The sequence below is a fragment of the Tubulanus polymorphus genome, unplaced genomic scaffold (genome assembly GCF_964204645.1).
Source record: "Tubulanus polymorphus unplaced genomic scaffold, tnTubPoly1.2 scaffold_43, whole genome shotgun sequence".
NCBI classification, from domain to species: domain Eukaryota; kingdom Metazoa; phylum Nemertea; class Palaeonemertea; order Tubulaniformes; family Tubulanidae; genus Tubulanus; species Tubulanus polymorphus.
This window is the reverse complement of record NW_027437449.1, coordinates 62,689-87,193: the sequence shown is the minus strand read 5'-3', so window position 1 is coordinate 87,193 and position 24,505 is coordinate 62,689. Positions and strand designations below refer to the sequence as shown.

At 38.1% G+C, this 24,505-nt stretch overlaps 1 protein-coding gene and 1 long non-coding RNA gene across 5 annotated transcripts; both read right to left on the bottom strand.

Annotated features, from left to right (window-relative positions):
* Window positions 1–502: 502 nt before the first annotated feature.
* On the bottom strand, window positions 503–23,496 carry LOC141914561 (E3 ubiquitin-protein ligase RNF19B-like). Of its 4 annotated transcripts, none has more exons than XM_074805788.1 (15): window positions 8,863–8,995; window positions 8,182–8,270; window positions 7,641–7,701; window positions 7,003–7,543; window positions 6,470–6,715; window positions 5,702–5,758; window positions 5,513–5,573; window positions 5,005–5,167; window positions 3,920–4,185; window positions 3,386–3,632; window positions 2,803–2,863; window positions 2,136–2,705; window positions 1,684–1,930; window positions 958–1,018; window positions 503–860 (listed from the first exon to the last, which is right to left on the bottom strand). In XM_074805788.1, exons 12-13 carry the CDS (start codon window positions 2,263–2,265, stop codon window positions 1,773–1,775), a joined length of 288 nt encoding a protein of 95 aa, XP_074661889.1. In that variant the 5' UTR covers window positions 2,266–2,705; window positions 2,803–2,863; window positions 3,386–3,632; window positions 3,920–4,185; window positions 5,005–5,167; window positions 5,513–5,573; window positions 5,702–5,758; window positions 6,470–6,715; window positions 7,003–7,543; window positions 7,641–7,701; window positions 8,182–8,270; window positions 8,863–8,995; the 3' UTR covers window positions 503–860; window positions 958–1,018; window positions 1,684–1,772. The 4 variants fall into 3 exon arrangements, with proteins under 4 accessions (XP_074661889.1, XP_074661891.1, XP_074661892.1 ...); XM_074805791.1 differs by lacking the exons at window positions 5,513–5,573; window positions 5,702–5,758; window positions 6,470–6,715; ... (2 more) ...; window positions 8,182–8,270; window positions 8,863–8,995 and adding exons at window positions 10,186–10,246; window positions 21,429–21,554; window positions 23,436–23,496; XM_074805789.1 differs by lacking the exons at window positions 5,513–5,573; window positions 5,702–5,758; window positions 6,470–6,715; ... (2 more) ...; window positions 8,182–8,270; window positions 8,863–8,995 and adding an exon at window positions 10,186–10,204.
* LOC141914564 (uncharacterized) lies at window positions 15,087–15,731 on the bottom strand. Its single transcript, XR_012620853.1, has 3 exons — window positions 15,626–15,731; window positions 15,444–15,504; window positions 15,087–15,346 (listed from the first exon to the last, which is right to left on the bottom strand). It is a non-coding gene; the product is annotated as an uncharacterized LOC141914564 (long non-coding RNA).
* Window positions 23,497–24,505: the final 1,009 nt, after the last annotated feature.

Genomic DNA, 24,505 nt, shown 5'->3' with positions numbered 1-24,505 from the left:
GTATTTAACCTAATAGTTTTTTTCAGCGGGGCACGGCTGAGAGTATCCACAAGTTTTCTATTTCTTTAACAAATATCTATGAAATTTTTTTTTGCTAAAAATTCATTCTGTTATCAAATCGATGAAAATAAGTGTAGTTATTCATTTCAGTATGAAATTTGGCTCTGTTTTCAGGAATTACTATTTTTCCAGACATCGGATCCAGAATATCACCTTGCCATCACCATGACAACGCACCAGTCAAAACTAAACAACAATCATTCAGAAATGAAGCCCTGTAGATTCTTAAATTTGGTTTCAAGTTTATTTATTTTAGTTGAGTAGATTCTGAATGATGCAAAGTTTACTAGAGACATTGGTTTTATCAAAATCATCTCTAGGGGACAGTGCCAATCCTGGAAGGGTTTTAACAGTCACTCAGATATTGTGTTCCACTGCATTCAGATCAAACCAACAGTTCACACTCAATTTGAGAACAATTTTTGTTTATCTAAAATGCCATTTCACGTTTATTTTGACTCAAGATATAAATTTCTAAATTTCCAATAGATGGCGTCTGTGATATACAGTTTAATCCAATACGAATACGTAATGGTATTAATCCAATAATTTGGTGGTTCAGCAGATATCCAATAGGTGGCGATCATGTTGCAGTAACTATTCATCAGTATATATCAGACACCCTGATTTATCATCTGATCAGAATCACTGGGTTTGAACTTGGAGCATCCCTCCAAATCCTCCAATCAGCATGAAACATCACAGTCATTTAGAATCAATAATTCATTCATTTGACGCGCAGTCAATTTCAGGTGTAGACGTGTCGCAGGTTTCAGTTATTGAGATCCTCCTCCATTAGACTGAAAATAAATCAAACAACATTCATTATAACATCATTAGAGCAATTCACAAAAATCATAGTAAATATTCGATATAAATAAGAGTAACTAAACAAACCTGATCTAAACATCATCTTCTTTTGAGTAGAATAAACAAAACTCTAGCGTTACGCCTACATCTGAAATAATACAAAACACTGAAAATCATTATTTCTTCATCAGATAAAAAATGAAAACAGATTCAACAAGATTCAAAATGCTTTTAGTTCCAAGAATTTTCAGTGTTACAATTGTTTTTTCATACAAGACTTAACGGTAAATTGGTTCAGACTTAGAGCAGGGAACACTATATGAATTTATTCCCACACCGTCTGAAATTACAGATTTCACAATGAAATTTGCAGCGTGTTCGTTGCTCAGCAGCAGGTGAATCGCAACATTCAAACATGTTTGATATTTCCACAGTAAATTGAGCCGCAATCTTTGACAAGCTTTCAAATCATGACGGCATCAATGATTTGGGAACGGTGCTGAAAACCTACTTGGATTTTGGTTAACTCGGTTTTAAAACACCACAGTTTTTAACTTCGAAACTGTTTCTACAAATCTACTGTGGGTTTTTTATTCGTCGACTAAAAGTGGTGCAACGCCGTGCATATCACAGCAGTTTGTGTCAGTTGCGATCGAAAGCAACTGTTGGCCTACCGTAGACCGGAGTAGAACACGGGCAACTAGCCGGATACGGCTTGCGACGAGTCGGTAGGGGTCGGGTTGCCGTCGCAAGCCGGCTTATGTCGAACAGATAGAGCAGCAACTGGAGATTGTAGTCGGGAAAATCTCTTACCTGTTTTCGAATCCGCTCGGTCCGGCAACGGCGCTTCCCGATAAACTACCGTTCAAACTGGAGCCAGCAATCGCTCTGTTACTGGCCGATTAGCGATCGCTCTCATCGTGGATTATCCCGACTCGGTCGATGTGGTTTCCGCTAGCGCTAAGACTGCCAGTCATAGCCATAGACATCTCACCGATACTAGGTCCGATACTGGGGTTCGCTACCCGGTGACTGGTCGTTTCTATACTGTGAGAATCAGCTACAACAAATATAAACATTCACTCATACTAGTACTGAACTAACTTAAATGACGTCATAGGGGGATTTATATAGCAGCCACACCAGACAACATGGCTTTATCGGTTAATCCCCCTATGACATCATCAAATTATCTCTTATGAAACCTAGAAAGACAGCTGATCCCGAACCCTGCGCTATATGAAAAGTATGGTTTAAGTACTTACGGGCGTAAGGCCCCGATGGGCCACTTCCTTCGTTCTGTTCGAACTCAAATCGAACTCCGCCCGGAGTCAGTCGTCGATACGCCGCAACCACCGCTGCGACACAGCGATATCGGTACCACGCCGTAAACATACGCCAATAATATCGGTACACCGATACCAACGGCTAAACTAGCGACAACTGGCGCTACGATAACAGACGCAGTTACACCACCGGCTATTACCATATTCCTCTTGTGCTGTGGTAGGTGACCGTAACGTGTGTGTAACTGAAACACAAGATAAACACATGAGAAATAGCATTTTTCATGGTTAAATTTGCAATAAAAATCTCGCGCGTGGTGGATTTAGGTTCCAATTTCCGTTTCTGACTAGCGCCATCAAGCGAGTAATTTCAGAACTTGAATTTGTCGATATCCTGTATTTCACCCGATAAGCCTTATCATATGTCCTTGTCATTACGGTTAAATGACAGTAACCACTTGATATGGTTTATGCGCAGTGTTTAGAACTAGGTCAATTTCAGGTGTAGACTATCGCAGGTTTCAGTTATTGAGATCCTCCTCCATTAGACTGAAAATAAATCAAACAACATTCATTATAACATCATTAGAGCAATTCACAAAAATCATATCAAATATTCGATATAAATAAGAGTAACTAAACGAACCTGATCTAAACATCACCTTCTTTTGAGTAGAATAAACAAAACTCTAGCGTTACGCCTACATCTGAAATAATACAAAACAAAGAAAATCATTATTTCTTCATCAGATAAAAAATGAAAACAGATTCAAAGAGATTCAAAATGCTTTTAGTGCCAAGAATTTTTCAGCAAATTTTCAGCAAAATTTTTGTTTAGTCCCAAAAACAGTAAATTGAGCCGCAATCTTTGACAAGCTTTCAAATCATGACGGCATCAATGATTTGAGAACGGCGCTGAAAACCTGCTTGGATTTTTGTTAACTCGGTTTTAAAACACCACAGTTTTTAACTTCGAAACTGTTTCTACAAATCTACTGTGGGTTTTTTATTCGTCGACTAAAAGTGGTGCAACGCCGTGCATATCACAGCAGTTTGTGTCAGTTGCGATCGAAAGCAACTGTTGGCCTACCGTAGGCCGGAGTAGAACACGGGCAACTAGCCGGATACGGCTTGCGACGAGTCGGTAGGGGTCGGGTTGCCGTCGCAAGCCGGCTTATGTCGAACAGATAGAGCAGCAACTGGAGATTGTAGTCGGGAAAATCTCTTACCTGTTTTCGAATCCGCTCGGTCCGGCAACGGCGCTTCCCGATAAACTACCGTTCAAACTGGAGCCAGCAATCGCTCTGTTACTGGCCGATTAGCGATCGCTCTCATCGCGGATTATCCCGACTCGGTCGATGTGGCTTCCGCTAGCGCTAAGACTGCCAGTCATAGCCATAGACATCTCACCGATACTAGGTCCGATACTGGGGTTCGCTACCCGGTGACTGGTCGTTTCTATACTGTGAGAATCAGCTACAACAAATATAAACATTCACTCATACTAGTACTGAACTAACTTAAATGACGTCATAGGGGGATTTATATAGCAGCCACACCAGACAACATGGCTTTATCAGTTAATCCCCCTATGACATCATCAAATTATCTTTCTATTTCTGGCAAGTCTATATAAAACGTAGAAAAGTTGGCCACCTCCAATAAATCCCCCTATGACATCATCAAATTATCCCTTCAGAATCCTAGAAAGACAGCTGATTCCGGACCCTGCGCTATATGAAAAGTATGGTTCAAGTACTTACGGGCGTAAGGCCCCGATGGGCCACTTCCTTCGTTCTGTTCGAACTCAAATCGAACTCCGCCCGGAGTCAGTCGTCGATACGCCGCAACCACCGCTGCGACACAGCGATATCGGTACCACATTGTAAACATACGCCAATAATATCGGTACACCGATACCAACGGCTAAACTAGCGACAACTGGCGCGACGATAACAGACGCAGTTACACCACCGGCTATTACCATATTCCTCTTGTGCTGTGGTAGGTGACCGTAACGTGTATGTAACTGAAACACAAGATAAACACATGAGAAATAGCATTTTTCATGGTAAAATTTGCGATAAAAATCTCGCGTGTGGTGGATTTAGGTTCCAATTTCTGTTTCTGACTAGCGCCATCAAGCGAGTAATTTCAGAACTTGAATTTGTCGATATCCTGTATTTCACCCGATAAGCCTTATCATATGTCCTTGTCATTACGGTTAAATGACAGTAACCACTTGATACAGTTTATGCGCAGTGTTTAGAACTAGGATTTTGACAAAAAATGATTTATTACTTCTAAGTGTTGATTATTCAACGTCACTCTGTGAATTCAATTCGAATACAGTCTATATTCAATCCCAGTTTTTGGCTATATTCAATTATTGAAAAACTGGGATTGGGATTGACTGGAATTGACTTTGTATTGAGTTTAACAGTTGTGTGGGTTTAATTTCAACATGAAAGGACATTTCAAAGGACATAATAATATCTGTAATGAGGCATTCAATAAATGAACACTTTGAATCCCAGTTCATCTGTTTGGTTTAAATTCCTTTAGTTCAACAATTTCCTCAAATTGAAAAACTGTAGTCAGAAAGCTGACCTACCACACATATTAAGCTATCATTTTATGTCTCACGTGGTCAGCCTGTGTGATAGGCCTCACGTATAAAAGACTTCCAGTTATGTGTCCATGCGTATATGTTCTCGGAATTCAGACCAAAAACGACCTTTTGGGCACGAGGCCCTTGTGACTCTTGTGGAAATATAATAATGATCACTAAATTGAGATTCTCACAGACAGACGGCAGATGGATTCCTAATATTAGTCGATAATTTACCTTGCGTCCGACCCAGACGGGAATCCCTATGATCATCGCGGGAACTGCGATTCCAGCAACGAGTCCGATACCGACCGGAGCGCCAACTAACGTGACAAGTTGCCACAATATCTTCTTCTTTCGGCTCCATGGCTTTTTACCCCAGAAAGTGCAGCCAGACGGACTGAAAATCAACATAATCGACTAAATTATTACTCAATTTCTAAGGACTTATAAACCTTTATCATCGCTTAAAGGCCGAGCTCGGGTTTACAAGGAAGGACCATAAATATCAATGGATTCATTCTATCACTTGCAACCATTTGATTCAGAGCTCTGACAACTAGAGAATCGCCAGTTGCATAGTCATGGCTTAGACTTAAGACTAGTCCAAGACCAACTTAGTTCTATAGCTAATCTAACAACTTAAGACCAGTCCCAAGATTTAAGACCACCATTATAACATCATTAGAGCAATTCACTAAAATCATATCAAATATTCGATATAAATAAGAGTAACTAAACAAACCTGATCTAAACATCACCTTCTTTTGAGTAGAATAAACAAAACTCTAGCGTTACGCCTACATCTGAAATAATACAAAACACTGAAAATCATTATTTCTTCATCAGATAAAAAATGAAAACAGATTCAACAAGATTCAAAATGCTTTTAGTGCCAAGAATTTTCAGTGTTACAATCTTTTTTCATACTTACGGTAAATTGGTTCAGACTTAGAGCAGGGAACACTATATGAATTTATTCCCACACCGTCTGAAATTACAGATTTCACAATGAAATTTTCAGCGTGTTCGTTGCTCAGCAGCAGGTGAATCGCAACATTCAAACATCTTTGATATTTCCACAGTTAATTTCATCGCAGCAAAATTTTTGTTTAGTCCCAAACACAGTAAATTGAGCCGCAATCTTTGACAAGCTTTCAAATCATGACGGCATCAATGATTTGAGAACGGCGCTGAAAACCTGCTTGGATTTTGGTTAACTCGGTTTTAAAACAACACAGTTTTTAACTTCGAAACTGTTTCTACAAATCTACTGTGGGTTTTTTATTCGTCGACTAAAAGTGGTGCAACGCCGTGCATATCACAGCAGTTTGTGTCAGTTGCGATCGAAAGCAACTGTTGGCCTACCGTAGGCCGGAGTAGAACACGGGCAGCTAGCCGGTCAGGCTTGCGACGAGTCGGTAGGCGTCGGGTTGCCGTCGCAAGCCGGCTTATGTTGAACAGATAGAGCAGCAACTGGCGGCCTCTCGTAGGCCGTTAATCGGCGATAAACCCAGTTGTGTCGGTAGGCATCGCGTTGCTTGTCGACATAAGTCAGCCTTAATCCTGCTTTCTCAGAGAACTGCTCTTCCTTCTCTTTGAGATTTTCCTAAATCTGCACCCGTACCTTCGCCGTGCCCTCCTCCAATTTTCTCAGGGGATCCTCGTGATTCGTGAGATTGTAGTCGGGAAAATCTCTTACCTGTTTTGGAATCCGCTCGGCCCGGCAACGGCGCTTCCCGATAAACTACCGTTCAAACTGGAGCCAGCAATCGCTCTGTTACTGGCCGATTAGCGATCGCTCTCATCGCGGATTATCCCGACTCGGTCGATGTGGTTTCCGCTAGCGCTAAGACTGCCAGTCATAGCCATAGACATCTCACCGATACTAGGTCCGATACTGGGGTTCGCTACCCGGTGACTGGTCGTTCTATACTGTGAGAATCAGCTACAACAAATATAAACATTCACTCATACTAGTACTGAACTAACTTAAATGACGTCATAGGGGGATTTATATAGCAGCCACACCAGACAACGTGGCTTTATCAGTTAATCCCCCTATGACATCATCAAATTATCTTTCTATTTCTGGCAAGTCTATATAAAACGTAGAAAAGTTGGCCACCTCCAATAAATCCCCCTATGACATCATCAAATTATCCCTTCAGAATCCTAGAAAGACAGCTGATTCCGGACCCTGCGCTATATGAAAAGTATGGTTCAAGTACTTACGGGCGTAAGGCCCCGATGGGCCACTTCCTTCGTTCTGTTCGAACTCAAATCGAACTCCGCCCGGAGTCAGTCGTCGATACGCCGCAACCACCGCTGCGACACAGCGATATCGGTACCACGCCGTAAACATACGGCTAAACTAGCGACAACTGGCGCTACGATAACAGACGCAGTTACACCACCGGCTATTACCATATTCCTCTTGTGCTGTGGTAGGTGACCGTAACGTGTGTGTAACTGAAACACAAGATAAACACTTGAGAAATAGCATTTTTCATAGTAAAATTTGCGATAAAAATCTAGCGCGTGGTGGATTTAGGTTCCAATTTCTGTTTCTGACTAGCGCCATCAAGCGAGTAATTTCAGAACTTGAATTTGTCGATATCCTGTATTTCACCCGATAAGCCTTATCATATGTCCTTGTCATTACGGTTAAATGACAGTAACCACTTGATATGGTTTATGCGCAGTGTTTAGAACTAGGTCAATTTCAGGTGTAGACTATCGCAGGTTTCAGTTATTGAGATCCTCCTCCATTAGACTGAAAATAAATCAAACAACATTCATTATAACATCATTAGAGCAATTCACAAAAATCATATCAAATATTCGATATAAATAAGAGTAACTAAACGAACCTGATCTAAACATCACCTTCTTTTGAGTAGAATAAACAAAACTCTAGCGTTACGCCTACATCTGAAATAATACAAAACACTGAGAATCATTATTTCTTCATCAGATAAAAAATGAAAACAGATTCAAAATGCATTTAGTGCCAACAATTTTCAGGCTTAAAATTTTTTTTCTCATACAAGACATAACGGTAAATTGGTTCAGACTTAGAGCAGGGAACACTATATGAATTTATTCCCACACCGTCTGAAATTACAGATTTCACAATGAAATTTTCAGCGTGTTCGTTGCTCAGCAGCAGGTGAATCGCAACATTCAAACATGTTTGATATTTCCACAGTTAATTTTGTCGCAGCAAATATTTTTGCTAAGTCCCAAACACAGTAAATTGAGCCGCAATCTTTGACAAGCTTTCAAATCATGATGGCATCAATGATTTGAGAACGGCACTGAAAACCTGCTTGGATTTTGGTTAACTCGGTTTTAAAACACCACTGAAACTGGTTTGTAGAGGTCTGTGATTAGGGCCTAAGATATATCTACCTGAATTGAGGGATCACTTGTTCACTTCATCGCCAAACAGTTATTCCTTGAACTTCCTGATGACTGCAGTTATTCAGTTGAGCATCACCCTGAAATAAACATAGAAACCTGTCAGAGAAAGCACTCTAAAATCCAGGGTATCCGCTGGGTCAAATGCTCCATCTGTATTGATAGTAATAGTTTAGGCCTCGATCCACTCTTTATGTTATTGATACTTTTTACTGCGGTGAGGGCTAGTGGTTAGAGCGTTCAGCTCTGGGAAGCCAGGTCGTGGGTTCGATCCCCGTTGTGTCCTCAGGCAAGACACTTATCCTCATTGCCTCTCTCCACCAAGGAGTAAATGGGAACCTGGTCTGATAGATGACTCCTGAGTGCTTGTTAGCAGCTCGGTGTTACTTCTCAAAAGGGAGAGATGACTGATACATGTTAGAGTATTAAAATTGGCCGGGGTAATAATACCGAAAAATGTAAAGCGCTCTGAGCAGCTTGGCTGGATTTAGCACTATATAAGACACATATTAATATTATTATTATTACTGAATGATGATGGTTTTACAGCACGCATCAGTGAATAGAGATTGCTGCTGCTCGTGGGGTTAAACCGGAGTGTTTTATGTCGCTCTCCATCTCGAATCACCTTCATACATCACAAGTATTCGATTCATAAGTAAATTTACTTACTGTATTTCAATGTTGAAATGGTTTGAAGACATTCTGTCGCTTCTGCGTTGAAAGAGAAACTTATAAATATTTCAAGTGTAAATAGCGATTTATTCGTCAGCCATGCTAGTTCTGCAGACCGCGCAGCTCGAGGTCGACTCGGATTCAGGCTTGCGCTCCGAGCACCAACTAAAGAGTTCACGGTTCTAGCCGCGGATGGCTTTAGATACCGCTCCGGATTACTAGCGGGTAATGAATTCCACGGAATTAGCAATACGTAGCAATTCTAGTGAACTTCCGAGCTATAGTTCGAATAAAACATTCTAAAATTATTCCCAATTAATGAAAAAATCAAATAATCTTATAAGTTGAATTGGTGACTCACAACACGTATTTAACCTAATAGTTTTTTTCAGCGGGGCACGGCTGAGAGTATCCACAAGTTTTGTATTTCTTTAACAAATATCTGTGAAATTTTTTGCTAAAATGAATTCATTCTGTTATTATATCGATGAAAATAAGTAGTTATTCATTTCAGTATGAAATTTGGCTCTTTTTTGAGGAATTACTATTTTTCGAGACATCGAATCCAGAATATCACCTTGCCATCACCATGACAACGCACCAGTCAAAACAAACAACAATCATTCAGAAATGAAGCCCTGTAGATTCTTAAATTTGGTTAAAAGTTTCCCTATTTTGGTTGAGTAGATTCTGAATGATGCAAAGTTAACTAGAGACACTGGTTTTATCAAAATCATCTCTGGAAGACAGTGCCAATCCTGGAAGGGTTTTAACAGTAACTCAGATATTGTGTTCCACAGCATTCAGATCAAACCAACAGTTCAGACTCAACTTGAGAACTATCTTGTGTTTATCTAAAATGCATTTCACGTTTATTTTGACTCAAGATATAAATTTCTAAATTTCCAATAGATGGCGTCTGTGATATACAGTTTAATCCAATACGAATACGTATTCGTATTAATCCAATAATTTGGTGGTTCAGCAGATATCCAATAGGTGGCGATCATGTCGTAGTAACTATTCATCAGTACATATCAGACACCCTGGTTTATCATCTGATCAGAATCACTGGGTTTGAACTTGGGACATCCCTCCAAATCCTCTAATCAGCATGAAACATCACAGTCATTTAGAATCAATAATTCATTCATTTGACGCGCAGTCAATTTCAGGTGTAGACGTGTCGCAGGTTTCAGTTATTGAGATCCTCCTCCATTAGACTGAAAATAAATCAAACAACATTCATTATAACATCATTAGAGCAATTCACAAAAATCATATCAAATATTCGATAAAAATAAGAGTAACTAAACGAACCTGATCTAAACATCACCTTCTTTTGAGTAGAATAAACAAAACTCTAGCGTTACGCCTACATCTGAAATAATACAAAACACTGAAAATCATTATTTCTTCATCAGATAAAAAATGAAAACAGATTCAACAAGATTCAAAATGCTTTTAGTGCCAAGAATTTTCAGTGGTACAATTTTTTTTTTCATACAAGACTTAACGGTAGATTAGTTCAGACTTAGAGCAGGGAACACTATATGAATTTATTCCCACACTGTCTGAAATTACAGATTTCACAATGAAATTTTCAGCGTGTTCGTTGCTCAGCAGCAGGTGAATCGCACCATTCAAACATGTTTGATATTTTCACAGTAAATTTCATCGCAGCAAAATTTTTGTTTAGTCCCAAACACAGTAAATTGAGCCGAAATCTTTGACAAGCTTTCAAATCATGACGGCATCAATGATTTGAGAACGGCGCTGAAAACCTGCTTGGATTTTGGTTAACTCGGTTTTAAAACACAACTGAAACTGGTTTGTAGAGGTCTGTGATTAGGGCCTTAGATATATCTACCTGAATCGAGGGATCACTTGTTCACTTCATCGCCAAACAGTTATTCCTTAAACTTCCTGATGACTGCAGTTAATTAGTAGAGCATCACCCTGAAATAAACATAGAAACCTGTCAGAGAAAGCACTATAAAATCCAGGGTATCCGCGGGGTCAAATGCTACATCTGTATTGATAGTAATGGTTTATACTAGGCCTAGATTCACTCTTCATGTTATTGATACTTTTAACTGAATGATGGTTTTACAGCACGCATCAGTGAATAGAGATTGCTGCTGCTCGTGGGGTTAAACCGGAGTGTTTTATGTCGCTCTCCATCTCGAATCAGCTTCATACATCACAAGTATTCGATTCATAAGTAAATTTACTTACTGTATTTCAATGTTGAAATGGTTTGGAGACATTCTGACGCATCTTGGTTGAAAGAGAAGCTTCTAAATATTTCAAGTGTAAATTGCGATTGATTCGTTCGCCATCATTCTTAAATGGGACATATACTCCACTTGGGAGGGCTAGTTCTGTAGACCGCGCAGATCGAGGTCGACTAGGACTCAGCGGCAAGAGCGCTCCGGACACCAACTAAAGAGTTCACGGTAGTGCCCGTGGTAGACTTTACACACCGCTCCGAATTGATAGTTGCGGGAAATAATACCACGAAATAAGGAATTTGTAGCGATTTCCGTGCAATAGTTCACAGAAAAATTATGTAAAAAATATTCCGAATTAAATACCAGTATTTCAAGCAAAGAAACTTTATAACTTAACTTGGTGACTCACAATAGATATTTCACCTAGTTTATCATCGGGGCGCGGCCGACAAAATCGACTTAAGATTGAGCTACAATTTCGTTTCAAAAAAGTCCTGTAGAAAATTCCATCAACTAGATCACTTAAAAGCCAGACACTGTTTTTTAAGTGACTCATTTCTGGTCTAAAAAGCCAAATGAATCAGTGATATTTTTTATATTCGTTTGATACGTGTTTGATAATCGTGTCGAATTTCCTACTAAAATCCTGCAACAAACTGGTATCAATCTGAACGGGATAAATACGTCCGGACACAAACACAGTCCGATGGACTGGGTGTAAAGCGGGACTCGACACTTCCCGGTTGGAGTAAATATCTAACAGGTGGTGCTCCGGTAGATTTTGTGAAACAGCTGATGACATTTTCATGATCTTTAGACGAGTTTGATCGCCGTTATACCGTCGCTGAATGGCACCTATTGTGAAAACTGATTAGGTGTGAAGTGATGCAATGATATTCAGTTGAAGTCAAACGACGAGAAGGGCTCCGAGACTGATGTGGACTTTACGAGAGGAATAAACTATTTTTTAGAAGGTATCAAGATGGATCTGGCACAGAGCCAAAGCCGGCAAACTGACTTATGAATTTTATTTCTGTGTTGTTGATAGTCTCGAGAGACTAGCGCTAATATTGTATAAATCTAGTTTCGTTCTCGCGAGATTATCAACAATCCGGAAATAAAGTGCAACCTGATTTAGAAGGCCCGCCCAGCCCGGGGGCGCAAACCCTATTGATATTGATGAAAGCAAAATACTTGACTGTTTTTAGAGTAAAAATACAGATATCTTTTCTTCATCTATTTATAGACTGATTCTGAAGAAGAGGAGAACACAAATAACAGTTTTCATCATCATCATCATCATCATCATCATCATCATCATCATCATCATCATCATCATCATCTGTGCGGTCTGAAGTATCTAGAGGTCACCAAGACTCAACATTACCCCTTTCATATCATTCGAGGTCAAGTTCTATATTTATGTGACAAATATCTATGAAATATTTTGCTCAAATAAATTCATTCTGTTTTCATATCGATGAAAATAAGTGTAGTTATTCATTTCAGTTTTAAATTCGGCTCTGTTTTGATAAATTACTATTTTTCCCGACATCAGATCCAGAATATCACCTTGCCATCACCATGACAACGCACCAATCAAAACAAACAAATATCATTCAGAAATGAAGCCCTGTAGATTCTTGGTTTCATGTTTCTTTACTTTGGTTGAGTAGATTCTGGATGATGCAAAGTTAACTAGAGACATTGGTTTTATCAAAATCATCTCTGGAAGACAGTGCCAATCATGGAAGGGTTTTAACAGTCACTCAGATATTGTGTTCCACTGCATTCAGATCAAAACCAACAGTTCAAACTCAATTTGAGAAATATTTTGTCTTAGTGTAAAACAAATTTCAGGGTTAATTTGACACTGAAGATATACATTTCTAAATTTCCGATAGATGGCGCCTGTGATATACAGTATATTTGTATGAATCCAATAATTTGTTGGTTCAGCAGGAATCCAATAGGTGGCAATCATGTTGTAGTAACCAGTATATATCAGACACCCTGGTTTATCATCTGATCAGAATCACTGGGTTTGAACTTGGGACATCCCTCCAAATCCTCTAATCAGCATGAAACATCACAGTCATTTAGAATCAATAATTCATTCATTTGACGCGCAGTCAATTTCAGGTGTAGACGTGTCGCAGGTTTCAGTTATTGAGATCCTCCTCCATTAGACCGAAAATAAATCAAACAACATTCATTATAACATCATTAGAGCAATTTCACAAAAATCATATCAAATATTCGATATAAATAAGAGTAACTAAACGAACCTGATCTAAACATCACCTTCTTTTGAGTAGAATAAACAAAACTCTAGCCTTACGCCTACATCTGAAATAATACAAAACACTGAAAATCATTAATTCTTCATCAGATAAAAAATGAAAACAGATTCAACAAGATTCAAAATGCTTTTAGTGCCAAGAATTTTCAGTGTTACAATTTTTTTTCATACAAGACTTAACGGTAAATTGGTTCAGACTTAGAGCAGGGAACACTATATGAATTTATTCCCACACCGTCTGAAATTACAGATTTCACAATGAAATTTGCAGCGTGTTCGTTGCTCAGCAGCAGGTGAATCGCAACATTCAAACATGTTTGATATTTCCACAGTAAATTTCATTGCAGCCAAATTTTTGTTTAGTCCCAAACACAGTAAATTGAGCCGCAATCTTTGACAAGCTTTCAAATCATGATGGCATCAATGATTTGAGAACGGCGCTGAAAACCTGCTTGGATTTTGGTTAACTCGGTTTTAAAACACCACTGAAACTGGTTTGTAGAGGTCTGTGATTAGGGCCTAAGATTTATCTACCTGAATTGAGGGATCACTTGTTCACTTCATCGCCAAACAGTTATTCCTTGAACTTCCTGATGACTGCAGTTAATTAGTAGAGCATCACCCTGAAATAAACATAGAAACCTGTCAGAGAAAGCACTCTTTACTGAATGATGGTTTTACAGCACGCATCAGTGAATAGAGATTGCTGCTGCTGCTCGTGGGGTTAAACCGGAGTGTTTTATGTCGCTCTCCATCTCGAATCACCTTCATACATCACAAGTATTCGATTCATAAGTAAATTTACTTACTGTATTTCAATGTTGAAATGGTTTGAAGACATTCTGTCGCTTCTGCGTTGAAAGAGAAACTTCTAAATATTTCAAGTGTAAATAGCGATTTATTCGTCCGCCATGCTAGTTCTGTAGACCGCGCAGCTCGAGGTCAACTCGGATTCAGGCTTGCGCTCCGAGCACCAACTAAAGAGTTCACGGTTCTAGCCGCGGATGGCTTTAGATACCGCTCCGGATTACTAGCGGGTAATGAATTCCATGGAATTAGCAATGCGTAGCAATTCTAGTGAACTTCCGAGCTATTGTTCGAATAAAACATTCTCAAATTATTCCCAATTAATGAAACAATCAAATAATCTTTTAAGTTGAATTGGTGACTCACAATAGGTATTTAACCTAGTAGTTTTTTCAGCGGGGCACGGCTGAGAGTATCGACAAGTTTTGTATTTCTTTAACAAATATCTGTGAAATTTTTTGCTAAAATAAATTCATTCTGTTATCAAATCGATGAAAATAAGTGTAGTTATTCATTTCAGTATGAAATTTGGCTCTGTTTTGAGGAATTCCTGTTTTTCCAGACATCGGATCCAGAACATCACCTTGCCATCACCATGACAACGCACCAATCAAAACTAAACACCAATCATTCAGAAATGAAGCCCTATAGATTATTGAAATTGGTTTCATGTTTCTTTACTTTGGTTGAGTAGATTCTGGATGATGCAAAGTTAACTAGAGACACTGGTTTTATCAAAATCATCTCTGGAAGACAGTGCCAATCATGGAAGGGTTTTAACAGTCACTCAGATATCGTGTTCCACTGCATTCAGATCAAACCAACAGTTCACACTCAATTTGAGAACTATTTTGTGTTTATCTAAAATGCATTTCACGTTTATTTTGACTCAAGATATAAATTTCTAAATTTCCAATAGATGGCGTCTGTGATATACAGTTTAATCCAATACGAATACATATTCGTATTAATCCAATAATTTGGTGGTTCAGCAGAAATACCATAGGTGGCGATCATGTCGTAGTAACTATTCATCAGTATAAATCAGACACTCTGGTTTATCGTCTGATCAAAATCACTGGTTTTGAACTTCGGACATCCTACAAATCTTCAGTTATTGAGATCCTCCTCCATTAGACTGAATATAAATCAAACAACATTCATTATAACATCATTAGAGCAATTCACAAAAATCATATCAAATATTCGATATAAATAAGAGTAACTAAACAAACCTGATCTAAACATCACCTTCTTTTGAGTAGAATAAACAAAACTCTAGCGTTACGCCTACATCTGAAATAATACAAAACACTGAAAATCATTATTTCTTCATCAGATAAGATTTTATGTCGCTCTCCATCTCGAATCACCTTCATACATCACAAGTATTCGATTCATAAGTAAATTTACTTACTGTATTTCAATGTTGAAATGGTTTGAAGACATTCTGTCGCTTCTGCGTTGAAAGAGAAACTTATAAATATTTCAAGTGAAAATAGCGATTTATTCGTCCGCCATGCTAGTTCTGTAGACCGCGCAGCTCGAGGTCAACTCGGATTCAGGCTTGCGCTCCGAGCACCAACTAAAGAGTTCACGGTTCTAGTCGCGGATGGCTTTAGATACCGCTCCGGATTACTAGCGGGGGCAATGAATTCCATGGAATTAGCAATGCGTAGCAATTCTAGTGAACTTCCGAGCTATTGTTCGAATAAAACATTCTAAAATTATTTCCAATTAATGAAAAAATCAAATAATCTTATAAGTTGAATTGGTGACTCACAACACGTATTTAACCTAATAGTTTTTTCATCGGGGCACGGCCGACAGTATCGACAAGTTTTGTATTTCTTTAACAGATATCTATGAAATTTTTTGCTCAAATAAATTCATTTTGGAATCATATCGATGAAAATAGGTGAAGTTATTCATTTCAGTTTGAAATTTGGCTCTGTTTTGAGGAATTACTATTTTTCCAAAATTCGGATCCAGAATATCACCTTGCCATCACCATGACAACGCACCAGTCAAAACAAACAACAAGCATTCAGAAATGAAGCCCTGTAGATTCTTAAATTTGGTTTCAAGTTTCCCTATTTTGGTTGAGTAGATTCTGGATGATTCAAAGTTAACTAGAGACATTGGTTTTATCAAAATCATCTCTGGAAGACAGTGCCAATCCTGGAAGGGTTTTAACAGTCACTCAGATATTGTGTTCCACTGCATTCAGATCAAACCAACAGTTCACACTCAACTTGAGAACAATTTTTGTTTATCTAAAATGCATTTCACGTTTATTTTGACTCAAGATATAAATTTCTAAATTTCCAATAGATGGCGTCTGTGATATACAGTTTAATCCAATACGAATACATATTCGTATTAATCCAATAATTTGGTGGTTCAGCAGAAATCCAATAGGTGGCGATCATGTCGTAGTAACTATTCATCAGTATATATCAGACACCCTGGTTTATCATCTGATCAAAATCACTGGGTTTGAACTTGGGATATCCCTCCAAATCCTCTAATCAGCATGAAACATCACAGTCATTTAGAATCAATAATTCATTCATTTGACGCGCAGTCAATTTCAGGTGTAGACGTGTCGCAGGTTTCAGTTATTGAGATCCTCCTCCATTAGACCGAAAATAAATCAAACAACATTCATTATAACATCATTAGAGCAATTCACAAAAATCATAGTAAATATTCGATATAAATAAGAGTAACTAAACGAACCTGAATCTAAACATCACCTTCTTTTGAGTAGAATAAACAAAACTCTAGCGTTACGCCTACATCTGAAATAATACAAAACACTTAAAATCATTATTTCTTCATCAGATAAAAAATGAAAACAGATTCAAAATGCATTTAGTGCCAACAATTTTCAGGCTTAGAATTTTTTTCTCATACAAGACATAACGGTAAATTGGTTCAGACTTAGAGCAGGGAACACTATATGAATTTATTCCCACACCGTCTGAAATTACAGATTTCACACTGAAATTTTCAGCGTGTTCGTTGCTCAGCAGCAGGTGAATCGCACCATTCAAACATGTTTGATATTTCCACAGTTAATTTTGTCGCAGCAAATATTTTTGCTAAGTCCCAAACACAGTAAATTGAGCCGCAATCTTTGACAAGCTTTCAAATCATGATGGCATCAATGATTTGAGAACGGCGCTGAAAACCTGCTTGGATTTTGGTTAACTCGGTTTTAAAACACCACTGAAACTGGTTTGTAGAGGTCTGTGATTAGGGCCTAAGATATATCTACCTGAATTGAGGGATCACTTGTTCACTTCATCGCCAAACAGTTATTCCTTGAACTTCCTGATGACTGCAGTTATTCAGTTGAGCGTCACCCTGAAATAAACTTAGAAACCTGTCAGAGAAAGCACTCCAGGGTATCCGCGGGGTCAAATGCTCCATCTGTATTGATAGTAATAGTTTAGGCCTCGATCCACTCTTTATGTTAATGATACTTTTTACTGCGGTGAGGGCTAGTGGTTAGAGCGTTCAGCTCTGGGAAGCCAGGTCGTGGGTTCGATCCCCGTTGTGTCCTCGGGCAAGACACTTATCCTCATTGCCTCTCTCCACCAAGGAGTAAATGGGTACCTGGCCTGATAGATGACTCCTGAGCGCTTGTTAGCAGCTCGGTGTTACTTCTCAAAAGGGAGAGATGACTGATACATGTTAGAGTATTAAAATTGGCCGGGGTAATAATACCGAAAAATGTAAAGCGCTCTGAGCAGCTTGGCTGGATTTAGCACTATATAAGACACATATTAATATTATTATTATTACTGAATGATGATGGTTTTACAGCACGCATCAGTGAATAGAGATTGCTGCTGCTGCTCGTGGGGTTAAACCGGAGTGTTTTATGTCGCTCTCCATCACGAATCACCTTCATACATCACAAGTATTCGATGCATGAGTAAATTTACTTACTGTATTTCAATGTTGAAATGGTTTGAAGACATTCTGACGCATCTTGGTTGAAAGAGAAGCTTCTAAATATTTCAAGTGAGCATTGATTCGTCCGCCATCATTCTTAAATGGGACATACTTCACTTGGGAGGGCTAGTTCTGTAGTCCGCGCAGATCGAGGTCGACTAGGACTCAGTGGCAAGAGCGCTCCGGGCACCAACTAAAGAGTTCACGGTAGTGCCCGCAGTAGACCTAACATGCCGCTCTGAAGGCACCAACTAAAGAGTTCACGGTAGTGCCCGCGGTAGACTTTACATGCCGCTCCGAATATATGGTTGCGGGAAATACCACGAAATTCGGAATTTGAATTCCTGATGAATGCAGTTTTTTGGTAGAGCATCACCCTGAAATAAACATAAAAATCCTAAATCCAGGGTCAAATACTCCATCAGTATCGATAGTAATTAGATCTCGATCCACACTTGATATGTATCACATTTAATTGTTTCTTGAATGACGAAGTCACAAATCCACTATCCACGTACGCCACCCTCACGCTACTGCTCTACTGAACTTAACGTTAGTTTGAATATGGTCCAGAACTTCAAGGTAAACTTCAAGCTCGTGGGGTTAAACCGGATTGTTTTATGTCACTCTCCATCTCGAATCACCTTCATACATCACAAGTATTCGATTCATAAGTAAATTTACTTACTGTATTTCAATGTTGAAATGGTTTGAAGACATTCTGTCGCTTCTGCGTTGAAAGAGAAGTTTCTGAATATTTCAAGTGAAAATCCTCGATTGATTCGTCCGCCATGTTGAATGGGACATACTCCACACTGAGGAGGGCTAGTTCTGTAGGACCCGCAGATCGAGGTCTGCCAATGAACGCTTACAATATAAACTTAAAGGGCAGAGCGAGTTCATAGAAATCCGACCAAAAATCTGGAGTAACTTCTCCAGTAAACAATAAAATGCTGAAAAATACTAGAAATCAAAAGCTTTTTTGCCATTTTGTTGTTGCGCCTAATTCTGATCGCTAGAATACAATACGTCGAGTTCCACAAATCATGGTCGATGTTTACGTACAAAATGACCGGCAAAACCCGGCAAACTCGATACAATACAAAAACCTTCCACACTCTGGAGCACGTTCAGTCTATTCTGGACGCCGTCCTAAACCGTCTCCGGGTGTAAAACTGCAGAGCTTCATCACCCGTAACAGAACCTGTCTTCTTTACATAAATATCATCATAATGATATAAACTATCAATAACGTGTTTTATTCCTGATATAGCTATTTAAATCTAAAACTACATTTTAAATGTCAAATGTCCTTTAAAAGATCAAAATCAAGATGGCGGCTTTTTCAAGTAAAACCTCGAAATTAAAAAACAATTTCTACAGTAATAAACATCTGTATTGTCTATATGTGTGACGCGCGTTGTTGTACAAGGACAGCTGGTGACTGATAATAGTAACCGTTTTGTTGACAGACGACTGTATTATCTGTAATTGACTTGAATTAATGACACTGATCAAATTTGAATTTCTCCATCTTCACTAGTTGTATACGGTATCGACCGATTCACTGTTTGATTCACCGTAGATGATGTTCGGAAATCCACGCTTTGAAAATACGAACATTTCCCCCTATCACGTAGTTATGTGATTCAATGTCAGTTAGAGCAAATTAAGATTACGAAAGTGACACTTATAGGGCCCAGGTTTTGGACTACATGTTTATCAGATTTAGTTAACCTTTTGAATATCAGACGGACTGTACATATAATCAGCCCACGATAAACCAGGTACCATTATAATAAATACGTGTATTTTAAACATAAGATGTAGAACACCAGAAGATCTCAATCTCTCTAGTCAATCTGAAAATTATTTCATTTCATCTTCCATTTCTCCTTTTCTATTAGTATTTTTTAAAGCATCGATTATCAAATATTCTAAAAAGTAAGTTCCACCATTTATATTGAAAATTATAAACCCAACCATCATTTTCTTTAATAATGTTTAATTGAACAACTTAATTGTAACGTACAAAATCAACTCGAGGATTTTTTGTAATAAATAAAACCTTAAGTGAATATTTCAATCGCTTTATGTTTACGTCATACGGTCTACTTCTGTTTTCTGTTTTATCTGGTCTGTAATCTGTCGAAAAGCTATCATTTTCCTGATAACAACAATTTCTAATCAAGGCCCCATTGCCGCCAATAATTAATTACCCCTTTTCCACCAAAATGGCATTTAGGAGACGACAGGAATCATGAAATAGCCCCAAACAAAGGCAAAATAGTCGGCAAAATAAGCCCAAACAATAGGCAACAACACTAGACCTGGCTCGCCAACCCTAACCCTAGATCGGCCGTAACCCTAACCCTAGAGGGACTCGAACCTGCGACCAACAGCATGCCAGACGAACGTGTTAACCACTAGACCATACACTGGTAACGATAAACGCGGACTGTAAGTTTGTCTGGTCATTGTGTTAACCAGTGACCAGTCAGGTGTGGTGACCAGTGAACCAATCAGTCAAATGTAATGATCAATCAGGTTGTGGTGACTGGCGACCAGTCAGATGTGGTGACCAGTGACCAGTCAGGTGTGGTGACCAGTGACCAGTCAGGTGCGGTGACCAGTGACCAGTCAGGTGTGGTGACCAGTGACCAATCAGGTTGTGGTGACCAGTGACCAGTCAGGTGTGGTGACCAGTGACCAGTCAGGTTGTGGTGACTGGTGACCAATCAGGTTGTGGTGACCAGTGACCAATCAGGTTGTGGTGACCAGTGACCAGTCAGATGTGGTGACCGGCGACCAGTCAGGTGTGGCGACCGGCGACCAGTCAGGTGTGGTGACCAGTGACCAGTCAGGTGTGGTGACCAGTGACCAGTCAGATGTGGTGACTCTTCGCTGACTACCCGCTATTATTCCCTGATTACAACAGTTTCTAATCAGACCTGATCTAAATTGCCGCCGCCAGTAATGAATTAAAGCCTTTCTCTTCTATCAACGCTATCAAAATTTACCAGCTGAATTTGTTCTATTTTGACAATATTGATGTATTTAACTGATACAGAGACAGAATTAGGCTAAGGGTCACAATCGACTCGTAAAAATATGTTCGGTATGAAAGCCCACATCAGGTAGAGTAAGAAATATCAGAATCTTCGAAAATCTCGGAGTATATCACGTGGTTTATTTCAGGAATTCTAATATCGGGCGCAGTTTATATGATTTCAGCGATCAATATTTATTCCTACCTTACAGATTCTGCGACTCATGTGTGTGTGTGTATGTATGAATTCAGCGAGGATCCTTAAAGTCAATTTAAACCCTTCAGTTTCAGAAACGTTTTATCCTGAATGCGATTCCAATTCGAATGATTTCTGAAAAAAACAATTAGAAATTGAAAAGATCAGACGCCAATATTATAGATTAAATACCTTTTTGAATTCATGTTAAATGAGCCCACCGAAGATTCATACAATTCAGATATATTAAAGATTGATTTTTTTAAATATCAATTACACTATTTCTTTTAATAAAATACACTATATCTCTTAATTACTTTTCGTCAATGCTTTTCCTATTTTTTTGTTTTGGTTTTGTTTAGCACGAATACGGTTAATAATTCTTTTTTCCGCCGGAAGAGAAGTCATATAGGCTAAACGAATTGGTTTATTTCACTCGTCAAAAATTTGACCATATGAGACACTTAAATACAACAATAAATGAGTTGAGAGCTATAAATGTTTATTTAAAATATTAGAAATATTTCGGGTGGTTGCTACCACCCTTTCCCGGTCTAAACATTTTTTTCCAATGTTGGTTTTCCATAGACAAGTGGCTGTTTTTATCTACTATTTTTTTCCATTTTTAGACTTAGGAACCACCCGAAATATTTCTAATAATTTTTAAAATCTTTTTAGCTATCAATTATTTTGGCCATAGCTGTGTTTGATCTAGGTTATTTTCTAAATCTCTCATACGTTTCTTATGACTTGTAGCTTATATATAGCATTGAAAATACAATTGTGACTTTTTGGGCTGGGCACCAATTTATATGTTATATGTTAATCTAATTATATGTGTATGCCACATTAATAAATAAATAAATAATAGAACAATATTAAGAAAAAAAGATTCATTTATGTGGGTTTGATTTTACACTTATCGTTTTATCACGGATATTGTGAGCTACAACTGATTCATATCATTTCACAAATCTTAAGATCTCTGTTATATATGCCATAGCTCAATAAGGGGGTCGGTTTTTTTATTTTAAATTTTTTAGTCTGTGAGATGCAATTTAATCACATTTGGCATAAAAATCTATCCATCAACTATATATGGTATTTTGACTCGTTAAAGGAAATATCAGTCATCATCAAATATCATACCATGGTGGCTGATAATAAGGGCAATTAAAATATTTCTTCACAAAAAACTATTTCGTTTTGAAAAAAATAGATTTCCATCAAAATATATTCACAAGTGAAAATAATTCCGCTATAAAAAATAAACCGCATTGAAAATATATTAGCACCTTAAAAAATCGTTATAAGAAATACTCGCCTTTATACAAAAGCGAAGAGAGGAGATTATTTTTTAAGTCGTCAAACCTTGTGAGAGTAAAGTCTTAGTCGGGACAATCATCATGTGAAATCATAATGATGACTAAACCATTGAATTCTAATAAGCGATCAGTGTTGGAATAAGATTGGCAATGTTCATTTCATATGGAAATTGATATTGTGTAAGTAATAAAAAAACAAACTCAGTGCAAATATGAAAGTATAGATTATATATAGGCGTACATGTTAGGAAAGTGAATGAGGCTTATCTCCCTTTACAGGCCGCGTCAACGCTTTATAAGATTGTATGAATTCTTTTTTAACGACACACATTTGGAACGAGTTTTATCAAGTGAACATGAGAATTCATTGTGTATATTAACATTATCATGATACGTCAAATTTAAGAAGGTTTTACAATCGAATTGAATGAATGCGCAGTTGCTAAATAATATATTATTAATGGAGAACATTATGAAAAGTTATTAAGTAAAAGCACTGTTACTTAAATAAATACGTCAAACTTAAGAGGATTTTACATACAAATTAATCAAATCAAAGTAGAGCCATTCTTTGTTAGATGTTAAAAATGTAATCAAAATGTATTGCCAAGTTTGTTCTCTGGTGTTATTTTGATGTGAAATTGACTAAATTAAAAAGTTAGTAATGATAGACCGGGACATGTTTTCCTACCTTACAAAAATGGGACATTTTTTTCCGGGACACCGATAAACAATGCTATAACGTACAGAAATAGGTCAATCATGTGACTGATATTGTTTGACCAATAGTAACAGCTTTTCTTCAAGAAATAAAGATATAAAAATGGTTATAAATTGATGAAAGGAATTCATGGAAAATATCACGTACTGTGAAAACAACCGGTTCAAACTGGTGACTGGTGACCGTAATTAAATTCAATCGTCAAAAAGATATAAACGTAAAACGTCTTAAGGTCAGTGTAGAAAGTTATCAAAATGAGTTGTTTATGAGCTGAGATATCGCAGTTTAAACACAGATAAAAAAGCCGCTTGAAATGTGGTCGGTGTCAAAGTCACGCGAATTTGAGGTGTCTGGGCAGTTGGGTACACTAGGATGATCCTGTGGAGACAACCACTGCCAGGGCTGGTTGAAGGCAGAAAGGTGACAATTTCTGATGGTGTTTATTTCAGCCCGTCTGTTGCAATGGCTTTGCACTAAAATAAAATGCTACCGGCGGAATTTCGCAAAGCTGCTATTAAAACAGCTGAAAGAAGTTTAATTCATCTTTAGCTAGGCTTTAAATCTTCCGACAATAGTTTGGCCCTAAATCGAAAACATCGATTAATGAGACGCATTTTATACAATTCTTAAAATTAGCAAAAATATCAGTCTTTTCACTGCGAGTGGTTTTTATCATGTGACATGTACATGTGATATATGTTGACGCACCTGTCATCAATGAACACGTATCTAACCGAACCATCAGAATCAAACGTTGGTTAGGTTAAAATGGCCCAGGTTCCACATAAAAACTTATTGGTTTAAGTGAGACATGTTAGACTTAATACAACAAGAAAATCTAGGGCCTAAATTACGTGCAAACTATAACCGAGACATCAATAGTTGCTGCATCTGTACCGGGCAACAGAGGTCTCAACATTCGAATTCTCTTGGTCGTATGCGCATCATTTCAATATCATATATTTAACCGTCCTCGCAATCAAACCCTGGCAAGCGAGGATGATATTTAACACAATAAAAAGCAGTTATAATAGACCAGT

Coding starts and splice junctions, on each gene's coding strand:
- LOC141914561 (XM_074805789.1), bottom strand. CDS start 2,265: ATGTTTACGGCGTGGTACCGATATCGCTGTGTCGCAGCGGTGGTTGCG. Junction 1,931..2,135: donor CCCATCGGGGCCTTACGCCC/GTAAGTACTTAA, acceptor TATTTGTTGTAG/CTGATTCTCACAGTATAGAA.